Raw genomic sequence first — 26,466 nt, forward strand, 5'->3', positions numbered from 1 at the left:
ATAACTTATGTATAATAGCAACATACACTGTTCTGCAACTTAATTTTTTTTGTTTGTTTGTTTTGTTTTGAGATGGAGTCTCACTCTCACCCAGGCTGGAGTGCAGTGGCACGATCTTGGCTCACTGCAACCTCTGCCTCCTGGGTTCAAGCGATTCTCATGCCTCAGCCTCTGGAGCAGCTGGGATGTCACCACGCCTGGCTAATTTTTGTATTTTTAATAGAGACAGGGTTTCACCATGTTGGCCAGGCTGGTCTCGAACTCCTGGCCTCAAGTGATCCACCTACCTCAGCTTCCCAAAATGCTGGATTATAGGTGTGAGCCACCACACCCGGCCTGCAACTTAGTTTTTTCACTTACTATATCTTAGAGATTATTCCACACCAGCTTATATTACAAGTAACAATCACTTAACCTTATATTTATTACATGCCAGGCGCTGTTCTACTTGTATACTAACTCATGTAAAAAAAAATTTTTTTTAGGCCAGGCGCAGTGGCTCACTCCTGTAATCCCAGCACTTGGAGAGGCTGAGGCAGATGGGTCACTTGAGGTCAGGAGTTCGAGACCTGCCAGGCCAACATAGTGAAACCCCATCTCTACTAAAAATTAAAAAATTAGCCGGGTGTGCTGGCACGTGCCTGTAATCCCAGCTACTCAGGAGGCTGAGGCGGGAGAATTGCTTGAATCTGGGAGACGGAGGCTGCAGTGAGCTGAGATGGCACCACTACACTCCAGCATGGGCGACGAGGCAAGACTCCGTCTCAAAAAAAAAAAAAAAAAAAAAAAAAATTTAAGGTTACTCAAGTGAAGTAGTGGGAGTGGAGAAGGAACAAAGAAATCTGTAACTGGTTGTGATCAATTAGCTGTATATTAACTCACCTAAAATTCACAAAAACTTATGAGGCAGATACTACCTGTATCATCATTCTCCATTACGTATGAGCACAGTAGCACAGAGAGGTTGGGTAACTTGCTCAAGGTCATAGATCTACTGAGTGGCAGGGCTGGAAATTGAACCCAGGAAGTAGAGCCCCAGGCCTTGCACATTTAACCACAAAATGTCCTGTGTATCTAACTCAGACTTCCTAACTGCAGCCTAATATTCTACTGTGTAGATGAGCATTTATTCAACTAGTCCCCTGTTGCTGGACTATTTAGTTCCCTTTCAGTCTTTTGCTACTGATAATGCTGCAATGAGTACCTTTACACATCCATCTTTGTGAACATAGAAGTACATATCTAAAATATGTTAGAAGGGGAATTGCTGGGTCAAAGGACATGTTCATTTGATATTTTTGATAGATATCGGCCATTGGTCCTTTTAAATTCCCATAGGTATTATTCATAGGTAAAGTACAGCAATTTCTTTAAGTATGAAGCCCTGAGTGACATTCTTGCCTGCTCTCTGTAACACTGCACTGGGAACCAAAAGCATTCACTATTTTCTCCTCTTTGGCCCCAAGAGACATTTGCTTTAAGAGAACATGATCTTATAGTACTATAGAAATAAACAAATGTTAGGGTATATGTCAAGACACTAGGGGCTGCATGCTTTGACTGCAGGTCTGTCATGTCTCACCCACTACTCCCCAGGTGTTGACACTGAGACGAGAGGAGGCAACCCTGGGCTTGCATTCCCATATGGAAGCTATAGCCTGGAGAGGCTGCCCCCATTTAGTGGGGAATGTGTTCTCTAGTTCTGCAGTACCACCCCTCTCCTCACTGAGGCTCAGTAGTAGGTGCCTCTTATTATCATGCCTGTGCAGACACTAGACAAAGATCATCATTTTCTAATTTGTAGGAATGTGGTGAAGATTAAATGAGTCAGTACTCATGAAGTGCTTAGAACAGTCTCTGGCCCATAATAAGGTTCAGTAAGCATTGGCCATTGTCATTGCTGTTGTTAAGAAATATTTCTTTAATCCCAAGGCTTTATAAAAGTTAGGAAAATCAACCTGATTCACTTACTTCAGTTACCTACCTAGCCCCTGTAACCATAAGTGCGAGACCACTCTTTGTACCACTTGAAGCCAGAAATCTAGAATTTTGTGTGAAATCTTTTGGTTTTTAAATGTTGCTCCGTGTCTTTAAACAACTCTTGGCCGGTACAGCAGCTCATGCCTGTAATCCCAGCACTTTGGGAAGGCGAGGATGGAGGATGGCTTGAGCCCAGGAATTCAAGATCAGCCTGGGCAACATAGCAAGACCCCATCTCTACAAAATTTTTAAAATTAGCCAGACATGGCGGCATGTGCCTGTAGTCCCAGCTACTCGAGAGGCTAAGGTGGGAGAATCACCAGAGCCCGGGAGTTTGAGACTATAATGAGCCATGATTGCACCACTGCACTCCAGCCTTGGCTGTTCAGTGCCACCAATACACACAAGTATGAAATATGAACACAGATTATAGCAATGACTTTTAAATATTTCGACCATGGCCCAAAGCAGGGGCCACAAGGAATACCTTTTACATCACTACCATATAAAATATATATACAATTGAAGAAGTAAAAATGTTGCAAAACAACACATGCCCATATGTTGTTTGCAGTGAACAGACATTCTCTATTCCATTGTCTTTTTCTTTTTTAAAAACATGGTCTGTAACCCATTACATCAATTTCAAAATCCTCTAATGAGTTGCTAATCGGGTGTGAAAAACACCTAAATATGGGATAGAATCCCTAAAACCAGTATTTCCCAAAGAGTTTCTTATATTTCAGATGTACGAGTAATATCTACGCCTATCAATGCCTACCACCACCACTGGTAAACAAGATAACTCTAGAAGAAACTTGGATATATTTATATTTTTTAAACTAGTTATATATTTTTACTAATATTAGTTTTTACAGTTATCTTCCATTTTAGGAAATTGATACTAATTTTCCACTTATGGGAATGATTTAAAGTTTTCTCCTAAAATAAATGTACTTAAATTTAAAAAGCAATTTAAGGAAAAACATTAATAAATAGTACAGGAAATATTCAGACATGTTGAAAATCACAAATACGTGTCTCATGTATCTGAAGTGTGGGAAACTATCTGGCACCATTCCATCATGATAGAACAAGAAATGGACGTTCCTTCACATTAGATCTGCTTTTGCGCAGCTCTACTAATTATTCCCAGAACGTTAGGTTACATGACATGATATTATTTTACATTTGGCTTTTCCCCAGCAGCTGCTTAAACCTGGGAGGTCCTTTTTCCAAGCACTTGGGCAGTTTTGAGTTTGGCATCCTTTTGCAAAGTGATTTGTGTGGATCTTGAGATGCTGTGAGCTCGCCATCCCTTCTTGAGATCATCACGTGGTCTGTCTTTCTCTGTCAGGCTTTCAAGTTAATTATTTCCTGTTTTTCTGAGTCTTTTCCTTATCCCCCTTCCCAGGCCACCCTCTACCCTCACCTTCACCTCCCCCCAGCAGTTCTACAGCAAATCAGTCTTTTCCTCTTGGCTTGCCCTAGAACACCTTCCAACAAGAGCCTTGGAGTTAATTAAATGTGTGGCAATTTCAGAGCAAAAATTTATTACTGGGTACAATCAGAAATTACTTTTAGAGTTCTTTGCTTTTTGGTAACATTCTCTGTCACTTACTGACCTTTTGTTCTCAGTCCCTGCCTGCTAAGGTACTGTGTGAACCAATCTGCCCAAGCTGTTTTCTCTGTGTGACTGCTTAAGATCTCTGGCATGAGTTATACTGTCACTCCTCTCAGGAACTCCCACGTTGGGCTTGATTTTCCCAGCAAACTTGATCTGTTGTTCATGTAACATTGTTTCTGCTGCTGTCCCATTCCTTCTCATCAAGGCCAGAGCCCCCTCCTCCTGTTGTCTTTAACAAGGCAGGGTGCTAAACTGAGCTGAGCTGTACCCCCACAGAAGCTTTGTGCAAAGAAGCCACTCCATTTCTTCAATCTTTGCATCCTCATCCCATCCCCATGCCCAGAAATCTTCCCAAACTAGCCTTTTATGGTCATCCAGCCTTAATTTCTCTTTTTTTCCAAATCCCAGCTAAGTTTTGTCTTAAGTCTCTAATTGGGTTTGGTTACATTGTTCAATGTCCTTTCCCCCCAGTATCCCCACTGCCATCCTAGTTTTCTCTCCCCTATTAGCTCCTCCTAAGCACGCATCTGAACTCCTTGAATCTTTTACCTAGTGTACAGTTTCCTGGTCATCTCCTTTTAGCCCACTACAAATTAAAGTGTAAAAAACCCTTACAATAAATGTGTGTGCATGCGCACGCATGCATGGTATACACGTACACATTTAAACTAGGAGGAAGGATATAAACACAAAATAGACTGTCCAATACTATTTGGCGGTGGGAGGTGGAGAAGAGCCCTAGGCCCTAGAAGTTCCCTGGGTTCTTATTAGTATGTTGAACATATTTCACCCTGCAACCCAAATCTGTACCACTTTCATACACAGTTTAAACAAAGAAGAGTCTTGATGCTTATTGAGGATTTAGATAACTACTTCCTGTTAAGAAGATATTTTTAAAATTGTGTTTTCATTAGACTCCATCTCCATTTATTGATCGAGGGATTTCTTGCCTCACTTAACTCCATAATCTGTTACTCAGATTAAGAAAATGAGAAAACTATTGTTTGGTAGTTTGAGTACAGGCTTTAAAGTGATACTTTGGAGACTGGATGATTCAAGTACTATAATCCAAGAAAAGCAACTAAATGATCATGCAGAATATGTTTTTATGCATTACTCTTTATCGATTAGGCATGCAACGAAACGAATCGGATTAAATGTTTTGTAGATGTGCTCTGTTATAGTACAGAAACTTCCTAGTGTAAAAACATCCAACAGAAAGCACTAAGAGATAGAAAATAATACATGTAAAATACAAATGTGTAAGTCATTCAACACATTTTGGGCATCTATTTTTTTTTAATGTAAAAAACAATGTTAGGTATAGTAAATTCTCAGCTATTAGGAGCAGAAAAGTACCCTCTCCCTCTATTTTGGCACTTCCCTTCTTCCGCCACCACTACCTAGTATACAGCTGTACATATGTGCTTTTGAGGTGAACGTGAAACCTGTATATTCACTGTTTACCTTCGACCCTCTACTTTGCCAGCTTTTTGTCCACTTTATTCCTTATTAATTCTTCCTCCCGGGGACTAAAGGGGAAGGGAAAAGGAGGTGAACTTGGAGTCAATCAGGCATGCTTAGTGACCAGAACAGTTCAATTTCGTTTTTTCTAAATTTTAATTAATTCATGTATTTTTGAGACAGGGTCTTGCTATGTTGCCCAGGCTAGTCTCCAACTCCTTGGGCTCAAGCTATCCACCTGCCTTGGCCTCCCAAACTGCTGGGATTATAGATGTGAGCAACTGTATCAGGCCAATAGTTCAATTTCTATACAATAAACTTGAAAGACCAATCCAAATTATTTTACATCATTTAAGATTTTTTTCCATCCAACTGATTAAATAACTGTCAATTAAAGCTTGGACATCTTGAAATTGATATTTTGGTTGTTAACAGTTATTGCAACAGTATTTGACCTGTCTCTGGAAGATTTTGTAAAGAAGTAAAATTCGCTGTAGGAATTATCTGGGAAAGAAAGGAAACTGTAATTTGCTCAGTACTTGTTACATGAGAGAATCTGAACTGTGCAGTGTACACTGCTTCATTCTTTTATGGTTTACAATTACCTAGAAAAGTGAGTAAAATGCCCATTTTACAGATGTGGAGGCTGAGGTTCAGAGATACTCTGACGAGTCTCTCGGTTTATAAGGAAACCATGGCCAACAGCCTCCAGAGCACAAGCCCTTTACAAAGGAGGGTTGAAGATTGCAGGCAGCTTTTACTCATCTATGCTGCCCACGCTTAACATGGAAAACTGAAAGCTGACCTTCTGTTCCTTTAAAAAATCTCCAAGGAAGTCGGCTGCAGAGACTTCATGGTAACTCATGAGAAACAAAATGCTTTTGTGGATTAAAAACTGTCTTTATTCCAATGGAGTTTTTTGGGGTTTTTTTCTTCTTCTTAAAGACAAAAAAATATCTACCGCTGACACTCAGCAAGAACCCTCGTAGAATGGACAAGTCTTCGGATCGCGCTGTGCAGATCCCTCAGGAAACTGTGACAGTATTATGGCACTTTGGCCTAAGATGTTAAAAAGACGATGTAATGAACCACTGCGGATTTCTGAGGCACAATTGTGTGACACAGGAAGCCCAAGTATTGGCCATCCTCAACGAAGGCAGCTGCCGGGCTAGGGTTTGCTTCAGCAAACCCTCACCCCTCGCCTTCAACCAGGCGGGTGTCGTCAGCTGTCCGCCAGCGGCTGCCCGCGCCTTTCCGCCCCCGCGCGACGGCCAAGGCCGAGGCGGCCCGCACCAGAGGCGCGCGCCCTCGGTGCATGTGACGGGGTGGGAGGGGGAGTTTTCTTCCTCCCCCGTCCCCAAGCCCCGCCTTCTCCAGAGAGGCTGAGGCTTCCTATTGCGCCACCACCGAAATGACCACCGTGCCAGCCAATCAAGACGTGACTCATGAAGTAAGACCCGCCCCTTACTGGTCCTCAGGTTCCTTCCCGCTCACGCCGCAGTCACTTCCGAAGAGAGAACCGCCATGAAGAGAGAAGGGGGTGCCGCCCACCTCTGCTCCGACAGCCTCCCGGAGTCCCAGCAGCAAGACGGCAACCACGCACCCAACTTCTCCAGCCACGGCTCATGCCGCCGTCGCCAGCGGCGCCGACATGACAAGGCGCTGCATGCCCGCTAGGCCAGGTTTCCCCTCATCCCCAGCCCCGGGGTCGTCGCCCCCGCGCTGCCATCTGAGACCCGGTAGTACCGCCCATGCTGCAGCGGGAAAGAGAACAGAGAGTCCTGGGGACAGGTACCGTGCAGAGGGCTTGAGAAGGGGCCGGGTCGCGGGGGCAAGGGTATGAGGGGAGGGCTGCAGACCGCCGCTCTTCCAGTTCCCGCCATTCTCCGCGAGCTCAGGCGTTGGCGTTTCGGGGCCTGGCAAACCCCCCCCCCCGCCCCCCGCCTCCGCGCAGGGGCTTCTGGGAGTTGGAGTTTGCTTCTCTGTAGTTGGGCAGCTGCTCTTGGTCTAGTGACCACCAGCCTGGACAGCTACGGAGAACCCGCCTTAGGTAGAAAGAAAGTGATTTTTTTCCTTTGCAAGAGTTTGACCCGGGACCCTAACTGCTTAATGCATATTTAGATCGTTTTCTGTACGTTGCCAGTTCTACTGATCCTAGTGGTTTAGTAATATAAACCTTTTCTATGTTGTGGGTGAAATTATGTAACCTGTGATGAGGGAATCCCTTCCACGAATTACTTTGTAGTCCAGCGTGCACGCTAATTCATACTTAAAAGAACTTGCAGATTTGGAATGTGACGTGTTTTCTCTTTCAGTAACTTCACGCCTCTCCAAGAGGCTAATTTTTTTGTAAAGATTTTGTGGGAGCTATGTAATGAGATGGGAAGTTTCATCTAATGACATCCTCTGACAATAAAACAAGTTTAAATTCCCTACGAACTTGGTACTGTCTTTTATTTTAAGTTAAATTGTAGTAAGTTTTAACAATATTCATGTTACTAATACTGTGGTACAGGCCCACAGTCCCTTATCTTAACTCTGAAAGCCAGAAAGCTATGAAAACCAAACGTTTTCAGTAAGTTTGGCAGCACATCTTACTTGGCAGCCAGATCTGACTAAAACTAATGTGAGGCTGTTTGTGGTCTTTATCCCATTAAGTGTGAATATTCATGTTTTGCTGAAGAAATATCAGTGGATTTGATTACAGGTTGCAGCACCAGACCCCACTGGGGACTTTCCATAATACATCCAAGTTATCCCCTTCCTAAAATCTGATAAATTCAGAATTCTAAAACACATTTGGCCTCAGAAGGTTCAGATAAGGGTTTGTGAAACTGTTATAGTTGTGTGTGTGTGTTTTTTTTTGTTTTTTTTGTTTTTTTTGTTTTTAGCCAGTCGTTAAATAAGCAGTGGACCTTTGTGTGCATATGAACTTAGAGAACCTACCTCTTGAAAGTTACATTCATGGTTATTTTACAGGTTTCTTGTATGTTTTACCCAAAACCATTTTTTCTCTTTTGGTGTATTAATCAAAAAGGAGTCAATATTTTAGGGAAAAGATACGGTGTTATATTTAGTAAAATGCATTTAGAATTAACTTGTTTGCAACAAATTAGCGGCTTCTGGGTCCCTTCCCATCTCTCCTCAATCAATAACAAGGTATCATCCTTCTCCCCTTTGCAGAACCTCCAACATTTACTCTAGTGGAGTTAATTTGCCTAGTATAATTTATGTAAACAAATGCATATATTCTTCCATAGCCCGTCACTCATATTCATCTCATAAGCACTTAGCTTTTATACCAACATCTCAAACAAGCTTGATGGACTTGATAAACCAGTAAAGATGTGCATTGCTCTTCTAATGTGACCAGTGAAGTGTACAAGAAGCTTAACCTTCAAGAAACTTGGATTGTTGGAATTTTCACTGAGCATTCCAACCTCATAGTGGATAAATGTTTAGGGAAATCAATAGTCTATAGCTTAATCTCTTTCAGTAAAATGATACATTTTAGCAAAATTTACCAGAAAGTTAATTTTTTGTTCAGCATATCATAACATCCCCTTTTTTGCAGCTGACAACTCTTAAATACAGTCAACAAATCAGAATACGAATTCTGGTAATGGGTCCCTATTTCACTTTAGTATTATTGGCAATGTCAGAACTTGATTAGTTAAACCATATAATGAAATCCAGTCTTTACGGTACAGAAATCCTTAAAAATTAATTTGGTTTTTGTTATTCTTGTTAACTTTCTTCCTTTTCTCCTTGTGTTTTTCCCAAGCAATGTGTTATTTTTGTAACTATCTTAAGGATTCTTTGGTAAAAAATTAAGAATTTGAAACTAGTTTTGACAACTCATTCTAATTTCTGCTGTTACTTAGATTAACATCTTAAAGTAATGTATAAAGAGGGTAGCATAAGTTGGGTATTTTTCTTTTCTGCCTTTGTCCAGCAAACTCCTCTTCAGCTGATTCCCTAGATCAGCCAAATCACCTATATTGCCATTCTACCATCTACTGTTCTACTCTTGTTATAAGAGTCTGTTCAAGTTTTACTCCATTTTTATAATCCCCATTATTCATTTGGCATACATCTATTGAGGTTTTTTTTAGCTTTTTATTCTAAATTTTAAAACGCAGCTGTGCTTAGATACTAAGTAATTATTTTGTATCAATGTCCGCAGAGAACAAGTAGGTTCATATGCTGATACCCAAGATGTTGCATTTTACAATGTAGCCGTGAACATTTCAGTCTTAAGAAGCACTCTGTACTAATTCCTTGGGTCTAGACACCAGTCTTACCTATTTAAGTACTATAAATAATATAAACCTCACTTGTATTTTTATAAATGAACTCCTATAGGAAGTGATACGTTATTTTTTCTATTTTTTTAATGAACAGTTTAGCAAAGCATTGTTACCATTGTCAGAACTTTATTAGTTTAACCAAATAGTGAAATCCAGCCTTTATTTTATAAATCTGTTTCTCCATTTAATCTGAATTATGAAGGTTTTAATATTTGCTTATATGATGCCATATTATGCTTTTATTTTCAGGAAGCAGTCAATTATAGATTTCTTCAAACCAGCTTCAAAACAAGGTATGTACACTGTTGATGCATTTTTTGTGGGCTATTTTGGGGGTGAGGAGAGAGACAGATTCAACTTTAAAACCTACTCTAAACTGTTTTAGTAAGCGTAGTGTTCAAAATTGAAAATAAAATGAAGATGCAGTATTTTGTTTTACAAGGACAAACTGAAGTTCTAAATATCATGAAGAAAGTCTTTTTGCTGTTATGTTTTCTTACATTTAAAATATTATTCTAGTCAAAAATTTAATGTTCATAATACATACTATTTTGATTCTCTAATATGGTAATTTATAGAGCCATAGGGAGGTTATATGATGTACCAAAAGAGAGCTTTATGAAACTAAGGCTTTTAACAGATAAATCATGTCTTAATTTCTCCTATACCCCCCAATAAAGTGTGTATCATTATCCAAGTTGTTGGTCTGAAAATTTTTGTGGTGACATTAGTATAGTTTAATTTATATTTTAAACATTTAATAATTTAGATAAATATTAAATATTTTACTAACATGCAATTTGTATGTGTTTTAATTGGCTATTTAGGCAGACACATGTTGGATTCACCACAAAAATCAAACATCAAATATGGAGGAAGTAGATTGTCTATCACAGGGACAGAGCGGTTTGAAAGGAAACTATCCTCACCAAAAAAATCTAAAACCAAAAGGGTGCCACCAGAAAAGAGCCCTATTATAGAAGCTTTCATGAAAGGTGTTAAAGAGCACCATGAAGATCATGGTATACATGAGTCATGTCGGCCTTGTGTGTCACTAGCCTCCAAATATTTAGCCAAAGGAACAAATATCTATGTTCCTTCTTCGTATCACTTGGCAAAGGAGATGAAGTCACTAAAGAAAAACCATCGATCCCCAGAGAGAAGGAAGTCACTATTCATTCATGAAAATAATGAGAAGAATGATAGAGATCGAGGCAAAACCAATGCAGACTCCAAAAAGCAGACCACAGTGGCAGAAGCTGACATCTTCAAGAACAGCTCCAGAAGTCTTAGCAGCAGGAGCAGCCTGTCCAGGCACCACCCAGGAGAAAGCCCATTGGGAGCTAAATTCCAGTTGTCACTAGCTTCTTACTGCAGAGAACGAGAACTAAAGAGGTTGAGAAAGGAGCAAATGGAGCAGAGAATCAACTCCGAGAATTCTTTCTCAGAAGCAAGCAATCTTTCCTTAAAATCTTCTAGTATAGAAAGAAAATATAAACCAAGGCAGGAACAAAGGAAACAGAATGACGTCATACCTGGAAAGAATAATCTGTCAAATGTGGTATGTGTAAGAATTATTGAATTAGCATTGCTACTGCTATATCATATTTAGAATACTAAATTTAAAAATATTTAAGAGTTGTTACATCACATTGATGTCTTTCCCGAAGGAAATACTTACGCACAGTTTGTGTAGAAGCTGGTTTCATTAGGTTTCCTCCAGTTGCCCTTCATCGAACTCAGTAAAGCAGTGTTTCTTATCCTTAGTTTTTTCAGACCAGGAATAAAGATCTTTTTTAGTCAGAAAAGTAGGCATTCTTTTTTTTTAAGACAAGTATAGTCTTATTTATTTATGTGTAGACAGTCTTGCTCAGTCTCTCATGCTGGAGTGCTATGGCATGGTCATGTCTCATTGCAGTCTCAAACTCCTGGGCTCAAATGATGCTCTCACCTCAGCTTCCCAAGTAGTCGAGACTCCAGGTACCTGCCACCATATTTGACTAATTTTTGTATTTTTTTGTAGAGACAGGTCTCCGTATACTGCCCAGGCTGGCCTTGAACCCCTGGCCTCAAGCGATCCTCCTGCTTCCTGCACTTTGGGAGTCCTAGGTGGAAGGATTGCTTGAGCTCAGGAGTTTGAGACCAGCCGGAGCCACATATCGAGACCTTGGCTCTACTAAAAATAAATAAATAACCAGTCATGGTGGCATGTGCCTGTTGTCCTAGCTACTTAGCAGGCTAAGGTGGGAGGCTCACTTGAGCCCAGGAGATCAAGGTTGCAGTGAGCTTGATCACACCATTGCACTCCAGCCTGGGTGACAGAACGAGACCTTGTCTCAAAAATACAGTGTTCTAATATGATATTCTTGAATTATTGATATAAACGTAAATCAGCATTATGAAAACTGACTTCATTTTTATGATATTTTTACATGTTTATGATACAAATGCCCTTAATTTTTATGACAAAAACCTTAAGATCTTTAAATATTTTATTATAGACATTAGGCTTTACCTCCAAATATGGGTGCTTGCCTTATTCAATCTAGAAATCTGTGTTTAAATGTTAGGAAGAATGCTTTCACATTCTTTACTGTCCCCAACACTTAATTAATTTTATCTCATTGTGCTCATAGGAAAATGGACATCTCTCAAGAAAAAGATCCTCTTCTGATTCATGGGAACCTACTTCAGGTAGAATCAAAATTAAATTTATGGATTTCTAAATAAATTTCCATTTTAATGGCACTGCTTTTTAAAACAAATTTGTTTAAATTTGTTTAAATATGTTAATTTTGTTAAATTTGTTTAAATATGCAGTTCCCTTCTTGGGGATGAATTCAATGTCTCATATTAATTGTTTGGTAAAATCATATTAAAAAAGAATAGTCCCTGAATCTAGTACTTACAATTTGGGTTGTTTTTGAGACAGGGTCTTACTCTGTCACCCAGGCTGGGATGCAGTGGCATGATCACGACTCACTGCAAGCCTTGACCTCCTGGCCTCGAATGATTCTCCCACCTCAGCTTCCTGAGTAGCTGGGACTACAGATGTGGGTGACTATGCCTGGTTAATTTATTGTATTTTTGTAGAGACGAGGTTTCGCCATGTTGCCCAGGCTGGTCTCAAACTCCTGAGCTCAAGCGATTCTCCTGCCTCGGCCTCCCAAAGTGCTAGGATTACAGGTATTAGCCACCACACCTGACCTAGTACATATAATTTGTAATCTGTCTTGAATCTTCTCTGCCTTCTTCAGGAGTTCCTAACAGTATGTTTCTCATACTGGTATTCAGTGTTTCCTTCTGAATCCTTGGCTACATCAGGAAACATAATCTTTTTTTTTTTTTTTGAGACAGTCTTGCTCTGTCGCCCAGGCTGGAGTGTAGTGGTGTGATTCAGCTCATTGCAAGCTCCGCCTCCCGGGTTCACACCATTCTCCTGCCTCAGCCTCCCAAATATCTGGGACTACAGGCGCCCACCACCCCGCCCGACTAATTTTTTGTATTTTTAGTGGAGACGGGGTTTCACCACATTAGCCAGGATGGTCTCAATCTCCTGACCTCGTGATCTGCCCACCTCGGCCTCCCAAAGTGCTGGGATTACAGGCATGAGCCACCGCACCGGGCCCCTAGGAAACATAATCTTATAATCTTGGAATTGTAGACTGAGGTGTTGGTATTATGTTGAAGATGCTTTGTATAAGGTTGAAACTGTTACCATGATAAAAAGCAGTGTTCTCTAATATTTCAAATCCAAGGATCCCTTTTTAATACTAAATTTCAAGGATATCTACATGACATTGGTTTGTACTTTTAGCATTTATTGATTGAAAAAAATATAAAATAACATCTGTTAATTCAGTACATTTTATCTTTTTTTAAAACTAGAAAATAGAAGATTAAAAAACCAAACACTGCAGAAGTTTGCAACAAGAAATGAAAGGTCTCCACAACTAACAACAGTTAATAGTCTGGTGTATCCGATTTTTTTCCTGATGTGACTATACATTTTGAAAAACAAATTCCCACATTCAGTAAGATACATTGGACATGATAATAATAGCTGACTTTCATTGAGTACTTACTGTGTGCTATGCCATTTTATGTGCTTTTAATTCGTTTGAACCTCATAACTTTATATGGTGGTTTACTTCTAGAGATGGAAAAGCCAAAGTACAGAGAGAGAGTTCTAACTCCTCCTTCAGGTTTCATCTACTCTTTCATTTTATTTATATTTTAGAGGTGCATTGCATTTTGACCAAGAACTCTCAACTAGTAAAATCAATCTTCAGCCAAGGCTGAAACCATATTTTACCATTATAGAAGGAAATTCTAGGATACAGGAATAAATCTAAAGTTTTATGTGTTTTTTGTTTATTTAATTTTTATAATGTTGCTGATTTTATGACCAAATTTTAGTGAATTTTGACATTATTGTAGAAGAACAGGAATTTCTCAGTGAGGAGATTGCTTCTGCACTCACTGTATTTCACATTTTTAATACTAAATACATGATCACTTTGCACCAAAGTTAGTGGAAGAACAAAATATTATTTCATATAAGGGGCTGCTGCTGGTGGTGTGGCTACCACATTATTCCTTTTCTTTTTTCTCTGACTTAAGATTTGAAAAAATCTTTTCATTTCCTGGATTTGCAAATTTCATTCATGGTGGCTAAAGTAGTTTCATTTATATAATCCCACCTAGCAAAGTTTTTGAGTACTGCTTGGAAAAGATGCTTTCTACATATTTTCAGAGGCTGACTTATGATGGTTGCCTTCACTTACATTTTTATTACTAACATTTTTGCATGTATTTCATAATCATTAATAATTATAGCATTATACTCTTAATAAATATACATTTATACTTCAATTGACTAACATCAACAGAATTTCAACATGTAAAGGACAAGGGGATATTTCAATCTAGATAGCATGAAGAATGCTTATTGTGTCTGATAGCAAAATTATTAAAAATCTAAGCCAGGCACGGTTGTTCATGCCTGTAATCCCAGCACTTTGGGAGGCCAAGGCAGATGGATCATCTGAGGTCAGGAGTTTGAGACCAGCCTGGCCAACGTGGTGAAACCTCGTCTCTATTAAAATTACAAAAATTAGCTGGGCATGGTGCCCAAGCCTGTAATCCCAGCTACTCAGGAGGCCAAGGCAGGAAAATTGCTTGAACCTGGAAGGTGGAGGTTGCAGTGAGCTGAGATGGTGCCACTGCACTCCAGCCTGGGTGACAGAGCAAGACTCAATCTCAAAAAAAATAAATAAAATAAAAATCCAGATGATATGTCTTGTTCATCTTGTTAATACACTTAATCAATTGTCATGGTAATGTACATAATCACACAATCATTAATCACATACAAGTTCAGGGATTTCAGAAGTAATGTTAGAATAGGCATTTGGCCCTTTGGTCTTCTGGAGCCCTGTCTTTTGGCTGAATTCTGAGGATTTAATCCGTTGCTAGTACATTTCGTAACTGATAAATAACCAATCACCTATTAATGGCCTTTGGATTTTTCCTTTTTCTTGAGATGGAGTCTCACTGTCTCCTAGGCTGGAGTGCAGTGGGGAGATTATAGCTCACTTGCAGCATTGAACTCCTGGGCTCAAGCAATCCTCCTGCCTCAGCCTCCCAAAGTGCTGGGATTATGGGCGTGAGCCACCATGCCCAGCCTCCTTTTTTTCTTTTTACAAACTCAATCTCTCTCTTATATGAATATTTTATGTATTAGTATATTTGAAATATTTGAAAAACTGTAAAACAAATATTCTCTACAGGCTGACAAAGGATACAAAAAGAATTATGAACATTTTACAATTAATCACCTGACCTGAAGAGCTTGCTAAAGGGGATCCTACCTGCAGTACCAATTCACTTTTCTCTAATTCTAGATGATGAAACTCCTTAATAAGCTGACTTATCCTAAACATCTTCCACAAACAGTGTTTGTCTCCTCCTGGATCAACCCTGGATAATGCCTGAGCAAAGCAGGAATTTCTCCTCATTTCTAGCTATATTTAAATTATCTGACTTCTCTAGAAAAATGGAACAAAACTCAAACTGGCAGCTCTGTAGCTCATTTTTTGTAATCCCATACTTAAAAGTATGATAATCAGTATCCCAAATCTTCTTTTTTGTTTAGTCATTTAATTTCTCATCCTGTGACCCCTGTCCTTTTTGTAAGACATTTAACCCCAGAAAACTGAATGGGATGGAATGATTTCCTCGGGTAATGGGAGATATCTGTAAAAGAACAGAGATAAGGGCATTTGTTAATTAGTTAATTTCATTTTTATAAATTGAATTTTTCAGATTATATATTGATCAAGCTATCAAATAATAATTGCCTCTCAAGTTTGGTTTTGGAGGGTTTATTTTATTTTATTTACTCATTTTGACACAAGGTCTTACTCTGGTGCCCAGGCTGGAGTGCAGTGGCACAATTACAGCTCACTGTAGCCTCACAGGGCTCAAGTGGTCATCCCACCTGAGCCTCCAAGTAGGTGGGACTACAGGCACATGCCACCACACCCGGCTAATTTTTGTATTTTTTGTAGAGACTATTTCACCATGTTGCCTAGGCTGGTCTCAAACTCCTGAGCTCAAGTGATCCTCCCAAAGTGCTGGGATTACAGGCATGAGCCACTTGACATGGCCAAAAGATAAGAAATTTTCTAAGTAGAGAAGGGATTGATGGGGTTGTACTTTTTGTAGAGGCAGGGTTTCACCTGAGCTCACGAACTCCCACCTTGGCCTCCCAAAGTTGTGGTATTGCAGGCATGAGCCGCTGTGCCCAGCCATTTTAGGTTTTTAAAGCAAACTCTTGGGGAGTGGAGACATCTGTCCATGTGCAGAAAATTTGATTTAGGGAAATCTGGTTTGGGGAATACTGATTGCACAAATAGTGAATTTTTTGTGTTTTTTTTTGTTTTTTTGAGGTGGTCTTGCTTTGGTACCTAGGCTGGTCTTGAACTCCTGGACTCAAGTTATCTTCCCACCTCAGCCTCCTGAGTAGCTGGGACTATATAGGCACACACCACTGCACCAGGTTAAAGTAAATTTTTTTTTTGGAAACAGAGTCTTGCTCTGTTGCCCAGACTGACGTGCAATGGCGCCATCTCAGCTCAGTGCAACCTCCACCTCCCAGGTTCAAGCGATTCTCCTGTCTTGGCCTCCCGAGTAGCTGGGAGTACAGGCACGCACCACCATGCCTGGCTAATTTTTGTATTTTCAGTAGAGACAGGGTTTCACCATGTTGGCCAGGCTGGTCTCAAACTCCTGACCTCAAGTGATCTGCCCACTCCGGCCTCCCAAAATGCTGGGATTACAGGTGTGACCCACCGCACTCAGCCCACAATATGAATTTTTAAAAACTGGTTCATTCACATGTATGTGGTTATTAAAGTACTTCTGGATGGGGCTATAATAAATATAGCTTATGTTAGTTTCTTAGGGCTGCCATAACAAAGTGCCGAAACCAGGGTGGCTTAAAACAACAGAAATTATTGTTTCACAGTTCTGGAAGCTAGAAGTTTGAAATCAGGATATCAATAGGGCCATGATGTCTCTGGCAACTCTAGGGGAGAATACTTCCTTAACTCTTCTAGCTTCTGGCGTTTGCCTGCAATCTTTGGCATTTCTTGACTTACAGCTGCATTACTCCAGTCACATAGCATCTTTTCCTTGTGTATTTTCACCTTGTATTCCCTCTGTGCATGTCTGTCTTTGTCTCCAAATTTTCCCTTTTGTAAGTACACCAGTCGTACTGCTTTGGGATACAGCGTGATTTTTTTTTTTTTTAATGAGAAATTAACATTTATCAGGGTTCAAGTGTTTATCCTATATGTGTTTTAAGGTACTATACATTTAAATGTAGAAATGTTACATTTCTGCAACTAGGTAGTCCCGGGTCTAAAAGAATTTCCAAAAGTGCCTATGGAATCCTTAACTTGGTACAAATATGCAGTTTGTTTTAGGGAGTGGCATCTTTAATTCTGTTAAGGTGGTAAACTTTTCATAGCTTTGGAATTAAAATGAGCATTTGTCATTAGCTTTAAATTTGTTGGACACCAGTATTTATCCAGTTGATAAATAACATTAACTCTTTTTCTGCATTCCATATATGGTGACTAATCTCAGCCTTAATACTTAGAATTTTAAACCTTTCATTAGGGTGTTCTAGACACTCACTGAATAAACTTTACTAAAGTTGGAAAGTATATTTTTCACTAATCTAACAAAAATTAAATTTTAGCAGGCTCTAAGCAGAATAAATTCCCTGAAAAAAGAAAAAGGAACTCTGTGGACTCAGATCTGAAAAGCACAAGAGAATCTATGATACCAAAAGCAAGAGAGTCCTTCCTTGAGAAGCGTCCTGATGGACCACATCAGAAAGAAAAATTTATAAAACATATTGCACTGAAGACACCTGGTGATGTGTTGCGCTTAGAAGATATATCCAAGGAACCGAATGATGAAACTGATTGCTCTTCTGCAGGCTTGGCACCTTCAAATTCTGGCAGTTCTGGCCACCATTCTACCAGGAATAGTGACCAAATCCGAGTGGCAGGTACCAAGGAGACTAAGATGCAGAAACCCCACTTACCGTTATCTCAGGAAAAGTCTGCAATTAAAAAAGCTAGCAACCTTCAGAAAAATAAAACCACTAGCTCCATGACAAAGGAGAAGGAGACAAAACTACCTTTACTTTCCCATGTTCCAAGTGCTGGTTCCTCTCTAGTACCACTAAATGCTAAAAATTGTGCTCTTCCAGTTTCTAAAAAAGATAAAGAGCGTTCCTCATCTAAAGAATGTTCTGGGCATTCTACAGAGTCCACCAAACACAAGGAACACAAAGCAAAGACTAATAAGGCCGATTCTAATGTATCTTCAGGGAAAATTTCTGGGGGACCTTTGTGCTCAGAATATGGCGCTCCTACAAAGTCTCCCCCTGCTGCTTTGGAAGTTGTGCCATGTGTCCCAAGCCCTGCAGCACCTTCAGATAAAGCCCCTTCAGAAAGAGAGAGTTCAGGAAATTCCAATGCAGGTAGCAGTGCACTGAAAAGAAAACTAAGGGGTGATTTTGATAGTGATGAAGAAAGTTTAGGTTACAACCTAGACAGTGATGAGGAAGAGGAAACATTAAAGTCACTGGAAGAAATAATGGCTTTGAACTTCAATCAGACTCCTGCAACTACAGGAAAGCCTCCTGCTCTTTCCAAGGAGCTTAGATCTCAGTCATCAGACTATACAGTAAGTAGTTCTGTGACATTTATCTTTACTTGAAGAGGGAAAGATGATTAATTAGTGAAAGGGGTGGATTATTGGAACTTACTTTAAAATGTATTTATTATAACTCATAATCGTACTGTAAATGGAATAATTCTTGTTTGGTAAATGAGTTTCCATATCTTTAGTTTTATTACTGTAAGTCAGTGGTCTCCAAACTTTTTTGATCACGCACACTTCTATTAGTAAAAACAATTTTTGAGCATGTACCCCAACATATATGTATATCTTTAGATTATATATATGTACCACTATAATACTGTGTACTTTCTAAAGCATATGCAAAAACAGAATTTAAAAGGAAGAAGAAGAGAAAAATAAGTATTTTCCTGTAGAAGTGACGTAGAAGTTACTATAGACTAAGTTCTACTGGAGTCTCTATAGAAGTTCCATATAAATAGAAGTTCTATTATTTTCTTCCTGCACCCCAATGGATCACCTTGCACACCCCCTGCTTTGGAGACCACATCTGTAAATGAAGGTAGAGTGTAGAAATGTTGTTGATTGTGGTGTGCAATTTTATTTATAAAGTGCTTCATTCTATCTTGGGAATAAGCTGAATTAAATTCTAAGATGTCTGTAAAATTTGGTGGGGAAGGTGTTAATATTCCATGGTAACACCTAAAAATTAGTAGTTTGATTCTACTAAAATAGAATTTAAAAGTAAAGACAGGGTAGCCACAGAGTCCTTGAGTGTTTGCAGTCACATCTCAAAGTTAGCAGGGTTTTATAAGTACTGCCTTTCCTAATAGGTAGTAAAATCAAATTGTCTGCAGTGCAAAATACTAGATTTAAAGCATGATGGTGAAAATTATCCTTTAAGAAAGGTGTTATCCTAGCCCAGATTATTGAAATAGAAAATAGTCTTTTGTACCCTTAATTACTTAAAACATCCCAGTTCTTCTACTAAGACATGTTGTAAAGCATTTCTAAATTTTCTTGTTTTAGGGACATGATCATCCTGGAACTTACACAAATACCTTAGAACGTCTAGTGAAGGAAATGGAAGACACACAAAGGTTCGTTAGCATAAAGACTAAATTTGCTAAATTTAACATTCTGCTTGTTTGTGTGGCTTTTAATTTACCTTTTTAAAAAAATCATGAGAAATTAGCGTGCATTTTGGACTCTGTTGTCAACTGTGTTAGAATAAGATATGTTGGCCGGACGCAGTGGCTCATGCCTGTAATCACAACACTTTGGGAGACCCAGGCAAGATTACTTGAGCCCAGGAGTTCAAGGCTGCGGTGAGCCGTGATGGCGCCACTTCACTGCAGCCTGGGTGGCAGAGTGAGACCCAGTCTGAAATGAAAAAAACAGGCCAGGTGTGGTGGCTCATGCCTGTAATCCAGTACTTTAGGAGGCCAAAGCAGGTAAATCTCTTGAGCCCAGGAGTTTGAGACCAGCCTGGGCAACATGGTGAAACCCCATCTCTACAAAAAATATAAAAATTAGCCAGTCATGGTGCCACATGCCTATCGTCCCAGCTACTCAACAGGCTGAGGTTGGGAGGGTCACCTGAGCCCAAGGAGGTCAAGGTTGTAGTGAGCTGTGATTGAGCCACTGCACTCCAATCTGGGTGACAGAATAAGACCCCGTCTCAAAAAAAAAAGGGGGGGCCGGGCGCAGTGACTCACGCCTGTAATCCCAGCACTTTGAGAGGCCGAGGCAGGTGGATCACAAGGTCAGGAGATGGAGACCATCCTGGCTAACACGGTGAAACCCCATCTCTACTAAAAAATTTTTTAAAAATTAGCTGAGCGTGGTGGTGGGCACCTGTAGTCCCAGCTTCTGGGGAGGCTAAGGCAGGAGAATGGCGTGAACCCAGAAGTCAGAGGTTGCAGTGAGCCGAGATTGCGCCACTGCACTCTAGCCTGGGCAACAGAGCAAGACTCCGTCTCAAAAAAAAAAAAAGGGAATAAGACGGGTTCTCTTGTTCATAGACTGGATCAAAAGATCCAGGTTTTTATAGTATACTGCACTAACTAATAATATAAATTCCTTTCTGTTTATTACAACTAGTATCTGATAGCTGAAATTCTAGATCGAAAGCATGGGTAGAATTTTTTTTTTTTAATGGTAAATACATATAAAATTTACCATTTTAACCATTTTTACATGTACAGTTCAGTGGCATTAAGTAAATTTATATGTTATGCAACCATTATCACCATCTAGCTTCAGAACTTTTTCATCTTTCCAAACTGAAACTCCATACCCATTAAACAATAACTCCCCATTTTCCCCTTCCTCCCACCCTCAGCAACTACCCTTCTACTTTGTCTCTATGAAATTGACTGTTTTAGTTATCTCACGTAAGTGGTATTATGTTTGTCCTTTTATGACTGTCTTATTTCATTCAGAGCAGTGTCTTCAGAGTTCATTCATATTGTAGCATGTGTCAGAATTTCCATTCTTTTTAAAGCTGATTATTCCATTGTATTATGTATATAACACATTTTCTTTAGTCATCTGTCAGTGGACCTTTGGATTGCTTCCACTTTTTGGCTACTGTGAATAATGCTGCTATGAACATTTGGTATACAAATATCTCTTCAAGTCTCTCCTTTAAATTCTGTTGGGCATATACACATAAGTGGACTTACTGGATTATATGGTAATTCCATTTAATTTTTTGAGGAACCGCCACGCTGTTTTCCACAATGGCTGCACCATTGCACATTTGCACCAATAATGAATAAGGGTTCCAGTTTCTCCACATCTTTGCCAACACATTATTTTCTCTTTGTTTTTTGTTTGTTTTGATAATAGCCATCCTAATAGTAAAGTGGTATCTCCTTATTGTTTGGTTTGCCTTCCCTAATGACTAATGATGTTAACATATTTTCATGTGCTTACTGGCCATTTGTTATACAAATGGAGAAATGTCTTTTCAGATTCTTTGCCTGTTTTTAATTGGGTTGTTTGGTGGGTGGGGGGGGTTCACATGGGTAGAATTTTCTGAAATATTTCTATCAAGTTACTCTTTTGAGGAAAAAGTTTAGAATTATGATGAACACCCCACCCCCCCACACACACACACACGAGAGAGAGAGAGAGAGATATCAAAAAGTTGAGGATCATCATGATCTTAATGAAATTTACGTGACTAATTATGGACAGGTTTTGCTAATAAGAGGGGAAAAATATATTCCTTGTTAATTCAAGGAGTGTCCTTGAACGTAGCCTGGAGAACTTCACTAACAGCTCAGCTGACTTGATTACATAGAAGTTGGTATGTGCTACATATCTCAAACTTGATAACCAAGTTGCTAACTTTAGGAATTTTTCGGATGATTAGTAGTTCAAAAGCTTCCCCCTTTCTGAATTTAATTAGAGAACTTGTCTGTATTGTAAAATTCTTTAAATATTTCATGAATTCTTGTGATCTGTGATATGAAATCTGAAGTTCTTCCTTTAAAATAAGCACTTCACAAATGAAAGACAGGAGTACTAGTTTAATCAAATGACTGACCCTTTTCTATAATGATAGAACAGTACATGTACTAGTTATTTACTCTTCAGCTGTACTTATCCACTGTTTGTGGCTGGAGTAAGAACCTTGTTTAAAATAACTTAATCTTGGAGAGGCAGTATAAGCAAGGACTCTAGAGCTAGACTCTCTGGCTGTGAATCCTACATCCTTGCATTACAAGCTCTTGCAAGTTACTTTGCTTTTCTAATGTTAGTTTCCTTATCTATAAAATGCGTTATAAACTACTACATGGGGTTGTTGTAAGGGTTAAAAGAGTTAATATATAAAGCCCTTAGTACAGTGCCTGTCACATATTAAGTGCTCGGTAAGTGTTAGGTGTTGTGATGATGATGACAGTGACTACTACTGCTGCTAGAAAGCCTAGTTATCAGGTTGTTGGGCATCTAGAAGCCAAGTGAACTTTAAAGAGTAGAGAGGATAATCAAATTAGTGATGTTTATTCTTTGCCCTTTTTCCTTTCCCATTCTGTGAGTGGTTTGGACAGATCATTCTTGAAGTTCCAGCTTTATGGAAATCCTCAAGTCTTTTATGCAATGGAACACTATTTTAATGCCACACTGGTAACTGGGTAAAAGCCTAGCACCTAAAATATATCTGTTTTCATGAAAATTGTACATCCTGATGTATTTGGGAGACATAATTTGACCTATAGTGTAACAAAATTTGTCATATACCAGGGTACTTAATAAGGGTTTTCTTTGTGCTGCTTTTAGATATAAACTAAAGACTTTTTAAAAATATTTTTAGAGTAAACTGTTATAACATTCTTTCCAATTCTCAGGCTAGATGAACTGCAGAAGCAACTACAAGAAGACATCAGGCAAGGCCGAGGCATTAAATCCCCAATCAGAATTGGAGAAGAAGACAGTACAGATGATGAGGATGGCCTCTTGGAAGAGCACAAGTATAGCATTTTTCATAATGTATTTTACCTTATTAAAGTTTTTACATTTTTTAGTTTTGTTTTTGTAAAATAAATGGGCCACTGATGGCTGTTAGTGAATAATTTATGATAGGTTTCTAATCTGTTTGTAATGGGTTTGAAAGGCAAATGTTAGGGCCAAGTTTCATCTTTTATCTTTTCTCCTGGTTGTCGTTTCTTTTCACATAGACACATTTAGTGGCTTTTGACTAACAACTACAAAAAGTGGAAGAAGCAAAGCATACTTTTCTCATGCTTGTTTTCTTATTTGGGATTAACATTGGTTTAAAAAATAGTTTTCTTTGCACCCAGCTTTTAAATAAACAAAACTATATGTAGTGTAACAATTTGGTATTGATTGACTTTTTTTATGTTTCAGGGAATTTCTAAAGAAATTTTCAGTTACAATTGATGCTATTCCTGATCATCATCCAGGTGAAGAAATATTTAATTTCCTCAATTCTGGAAAAATTTTCAATCAGTATACCTTGGATTTAAGAGACTCTGGTTTTATTGGACAAAGTGCTGTAGAAAAACTTATTCTTAAGTAAGTATAAAAATAGACATTTTACTTTTATATGTATAAAAAATTACTCTAAAACACTTCTGACTCACTTAATCTTCTAAAAGGTTAATTTCTATTATGACCTATTAAGTTTCCTAATCCTCTTATTACTATTGATCTTTATGTTTTCTTCTTTAATTATAGGAAGCAGTGTAGGATAGTTGTTTGACACATCGCATGCCTTTATTAATTATGATTAAGATCAGTATATAATTACAGTGACTGTCAAAATAATAGTGGTTTAAACAAGAAGTATATTTGAAAGAAGTATAAAAGTAGGAAGTCCAGGGCTGGAGTGCCAGTTTTACCATATAATCTTTCTTCTCCACCATTCTTAGCACCTAGCTTCGGGTGCTATTCTAGCTCCAGCCTTTAGTTCAAATTCCCAGAAATTCCACACAGCATTCCCACACACTAAGTTGGTTGAATAGAACTTAGTCAGTATGACCACACTTGGCCACAAGGGAAGCCAGAAAGTGATGTTTATTTCAGGCAGCCAGTGTTCGCAGCTACAGATCAGGGTTCAGTTACCAAGAAGAAAGGCAAAAATAGATGCTAGGATGTGCAACTAGTAATCTCCAGCACAATGCCCAAACTGATCTAATTTCTCTCAGTGCATGATATCTCAGCTCTAGAGAGATCACATCAGTTCTGCTGCCAGTTTTTTAAAGTACTTCCCCAGTCTGAGACTTGATAGGCTCTTTCTCAACACTACCAGCAAATGTAGCTTTGTCCACCAGTTAAATGTGGAGCCTAGCCAACAGATTGGATCAGCTTTAGGCCATCAATTAAATTTATTTTATGAGTAACTCATCCATATTGGTATAGAGTCCACCTCTGTGGACTGAAGACGATTTGCTTGCTCATTTCTCTGATTATGTCAGATGTGTTGGTGGTGATAGTAGAAGTATTTTGCCATGAAGTTAATAGCCATGTTGATTTTACTTTATTTTTTCAGATCGGGAAAAACAGATCAGATTTTTTTGACAACACAAGGTTTCCTTACGTCTGCTTATCACTATGTCCAGTGTCCTGTCCCTGTGTTAAAGTGGCTGTTTCGGGTAAGAGGAATGTTTGGAGGGTTGTAGTTGCCTCCTACTATATTTCTAAGTCAAAAGCTTTTAAACATAATTTTATTTGCACATTACTGCAGAAAAAATTAATGTAGCACATCCATGATGTCAGTGGCTTAGAATGTGGCAAAGAGTCAATATAAAGACACTATAAAGGAAGGGATAATGTAGATAGTTGTACAGGACTGTCAGTGTTAGTTGTGCCTGAACCCTTCACCACAGTGATAAATCACTATTATAGTTAGTTTTAGAAGGGATCTTCTAATGCTTACATACCTAAATTTCTTTTTAACTTTTTTCATGTTTATGGTGGTACCTATATACATTTTCAGAATTTTAATTGTATACTAATATTTCCCCATTCGTATATATGGGTTTTTTTTTGATGCAAATCCAACCAAGTGTTTCTTTTCCTCATTCATATTTAATGCTTAAATCCACTTAAATAATTATCTTAAATTTAAGATATGATAATTCCAGAAAGTTAACTCAATTGGTAACTTTTAAAATATCAGTGGTATCATTGATGGTATGTATAGAGTCCTGGTGTTACTCTAGATGCTTTGGACCTTCATGCAGATCAATGTAGAAGTTTCTTACTCTTGACATTTGTATCAGCCAGGAGTGGTGGCTCATGCCTGTAATCCCAGCACTTTGGGAGGCCGAGGCAGGTGGATCACGAGGTCAGGAGCTGGAGATCAGCCTAGCCAACATGGTGAAACCCTGTCTGTACTAAAAATACAAAAATTAGCCAGGTGTGGTGGTGGGCGCCTGTAATCCCAGCTACTCAGGAGGCTGAAGCAGGAGAATTGCTTGAACCCAGGAGATGGAGTTACAGTGAGCCAAGATTGCTCCATTGCACTCCAGCCTGGGGGAAACTCTGTCTCCAAAAAAAAAAAAAAAAAAAAAAAGACATTTGTATGGGAGAGCATGGATGGGGCTTTTTCCAGTATAAAAGCTTCTGTATCAGCAAGTACTATAGGAACTACCCAGTTAGATTGGAATTATGCTTCTTTCAAAGACGAGAACGATTATGAATGACAAGTTATTCTTGGCAGTGGCTCATGCCTGTAATTCTAGCACTTTGGGATACCAAGGCAGGAGGATTACTTGAGACCAGGAGTTTGAGACCAGCCTGGGCAACATAGTAAGACCACATCTGTTTAAAAAAAAAAAAAAAAGTTATTCTCAGGTTACTGAGTGTTCCACTTTAATAAAATCCTAAATGTGTGAAAAATATACATTCAAGAAAAAGGAATCGTAGTATAAAAGAGTCCTTTATAATATGTGAGTGTTGGCCCCAGAAATCCTATAACAAAAAGGAAAAAGTATCAATGGTATCAGAGAACTACAGCTATTATATATAAAATGAAAAATGGGAAAAACATGGAGTTTCTACTCTGGGTTTTATGATAGCATTTCAAGAAATCTCGTATTTGGTGAGAACTGGAGAGATATTCCAGTACAGCCTTTCGTTCATTGTTTTATATAGTTGGCATTTTGAGTGCCAGCTGTGCCAGGCACTGGAGAGAACAGCAATGAAAAAATCAGTGTCTCTGATCTCATGAAGCCCACATGCTAATATAGAGGAGACAAACAATAAACAAGTGTGTGTGTGTGTGTGTGTGCGCTCACACGCACACATTTGTAAGTGTATTATGTCAGATGATAAGTGCTATGAAGAAAACGTAGGGTAAGGTAGATACAGAGAGTACCAGGGTGAGAG

The 26,466-nt window shown here is 38.9% G+C and overlaps 1 protein-coding gene across 5 annotated transcripts in view; it reads left to right on the plus strand.

Annotated features, from left to right (window-relative positions):
• Positions 1 to 3,514: 3,514 nt before the first annotated feature.
• SLF2 (SMC5-SMC6 complex localization factor 2) overlaps positions 3,515 to 26,466 on the plus strand; it is a 55,389-nt gene continuing 32,437 nt past the window's right edge. Inside the window, exons 1-9 of one of the 5 annotated variants that reach the window (XM_054521339.2) lie at positions 3,515 to 7,514; positions 9,631 to 9,674; positions 10,209 to 10,942; positions 12,018 to 12,075; positions 17,651 to 18,648; positions 19,633 to 19,703; positions 22,962 to 23,084; positions 23,482 to 23,649; positions 24,626 to 24,728. In XM_054521339.2, the coding sequence (XP_054377314.2) occupies positions 7,468 to 7,514; positions 9,631 to 9,674; positions 10,209 to 10,942; positions 12,018 to 12,075; positions 17,651 to 18,648; positions 19,633 to 19,703; positions 22,962 to 23,084; positions 23,482 to 23,649; positions 24,626 to 24,728 (2,346 nt within the window). In that variant the 5' untranslated portion in view covers positions 3,515 to 7,467. 5 annotated transcript variants of the gene reach the window in all.

Source organism: Pongo abelii, chromosome 8 (genome assembly GCF_028885655.2).
Source record: "Pongo abelii isolate AG06213 chromosome 8, NHGRI_mPonAbe1-v2.0_pri, whole genome shotgun sequence".
NCBI lineage: Eukaryota > Metazoa > Chordata > Mammalia > Primates > Hominidae > Pongo > Pongo abelii.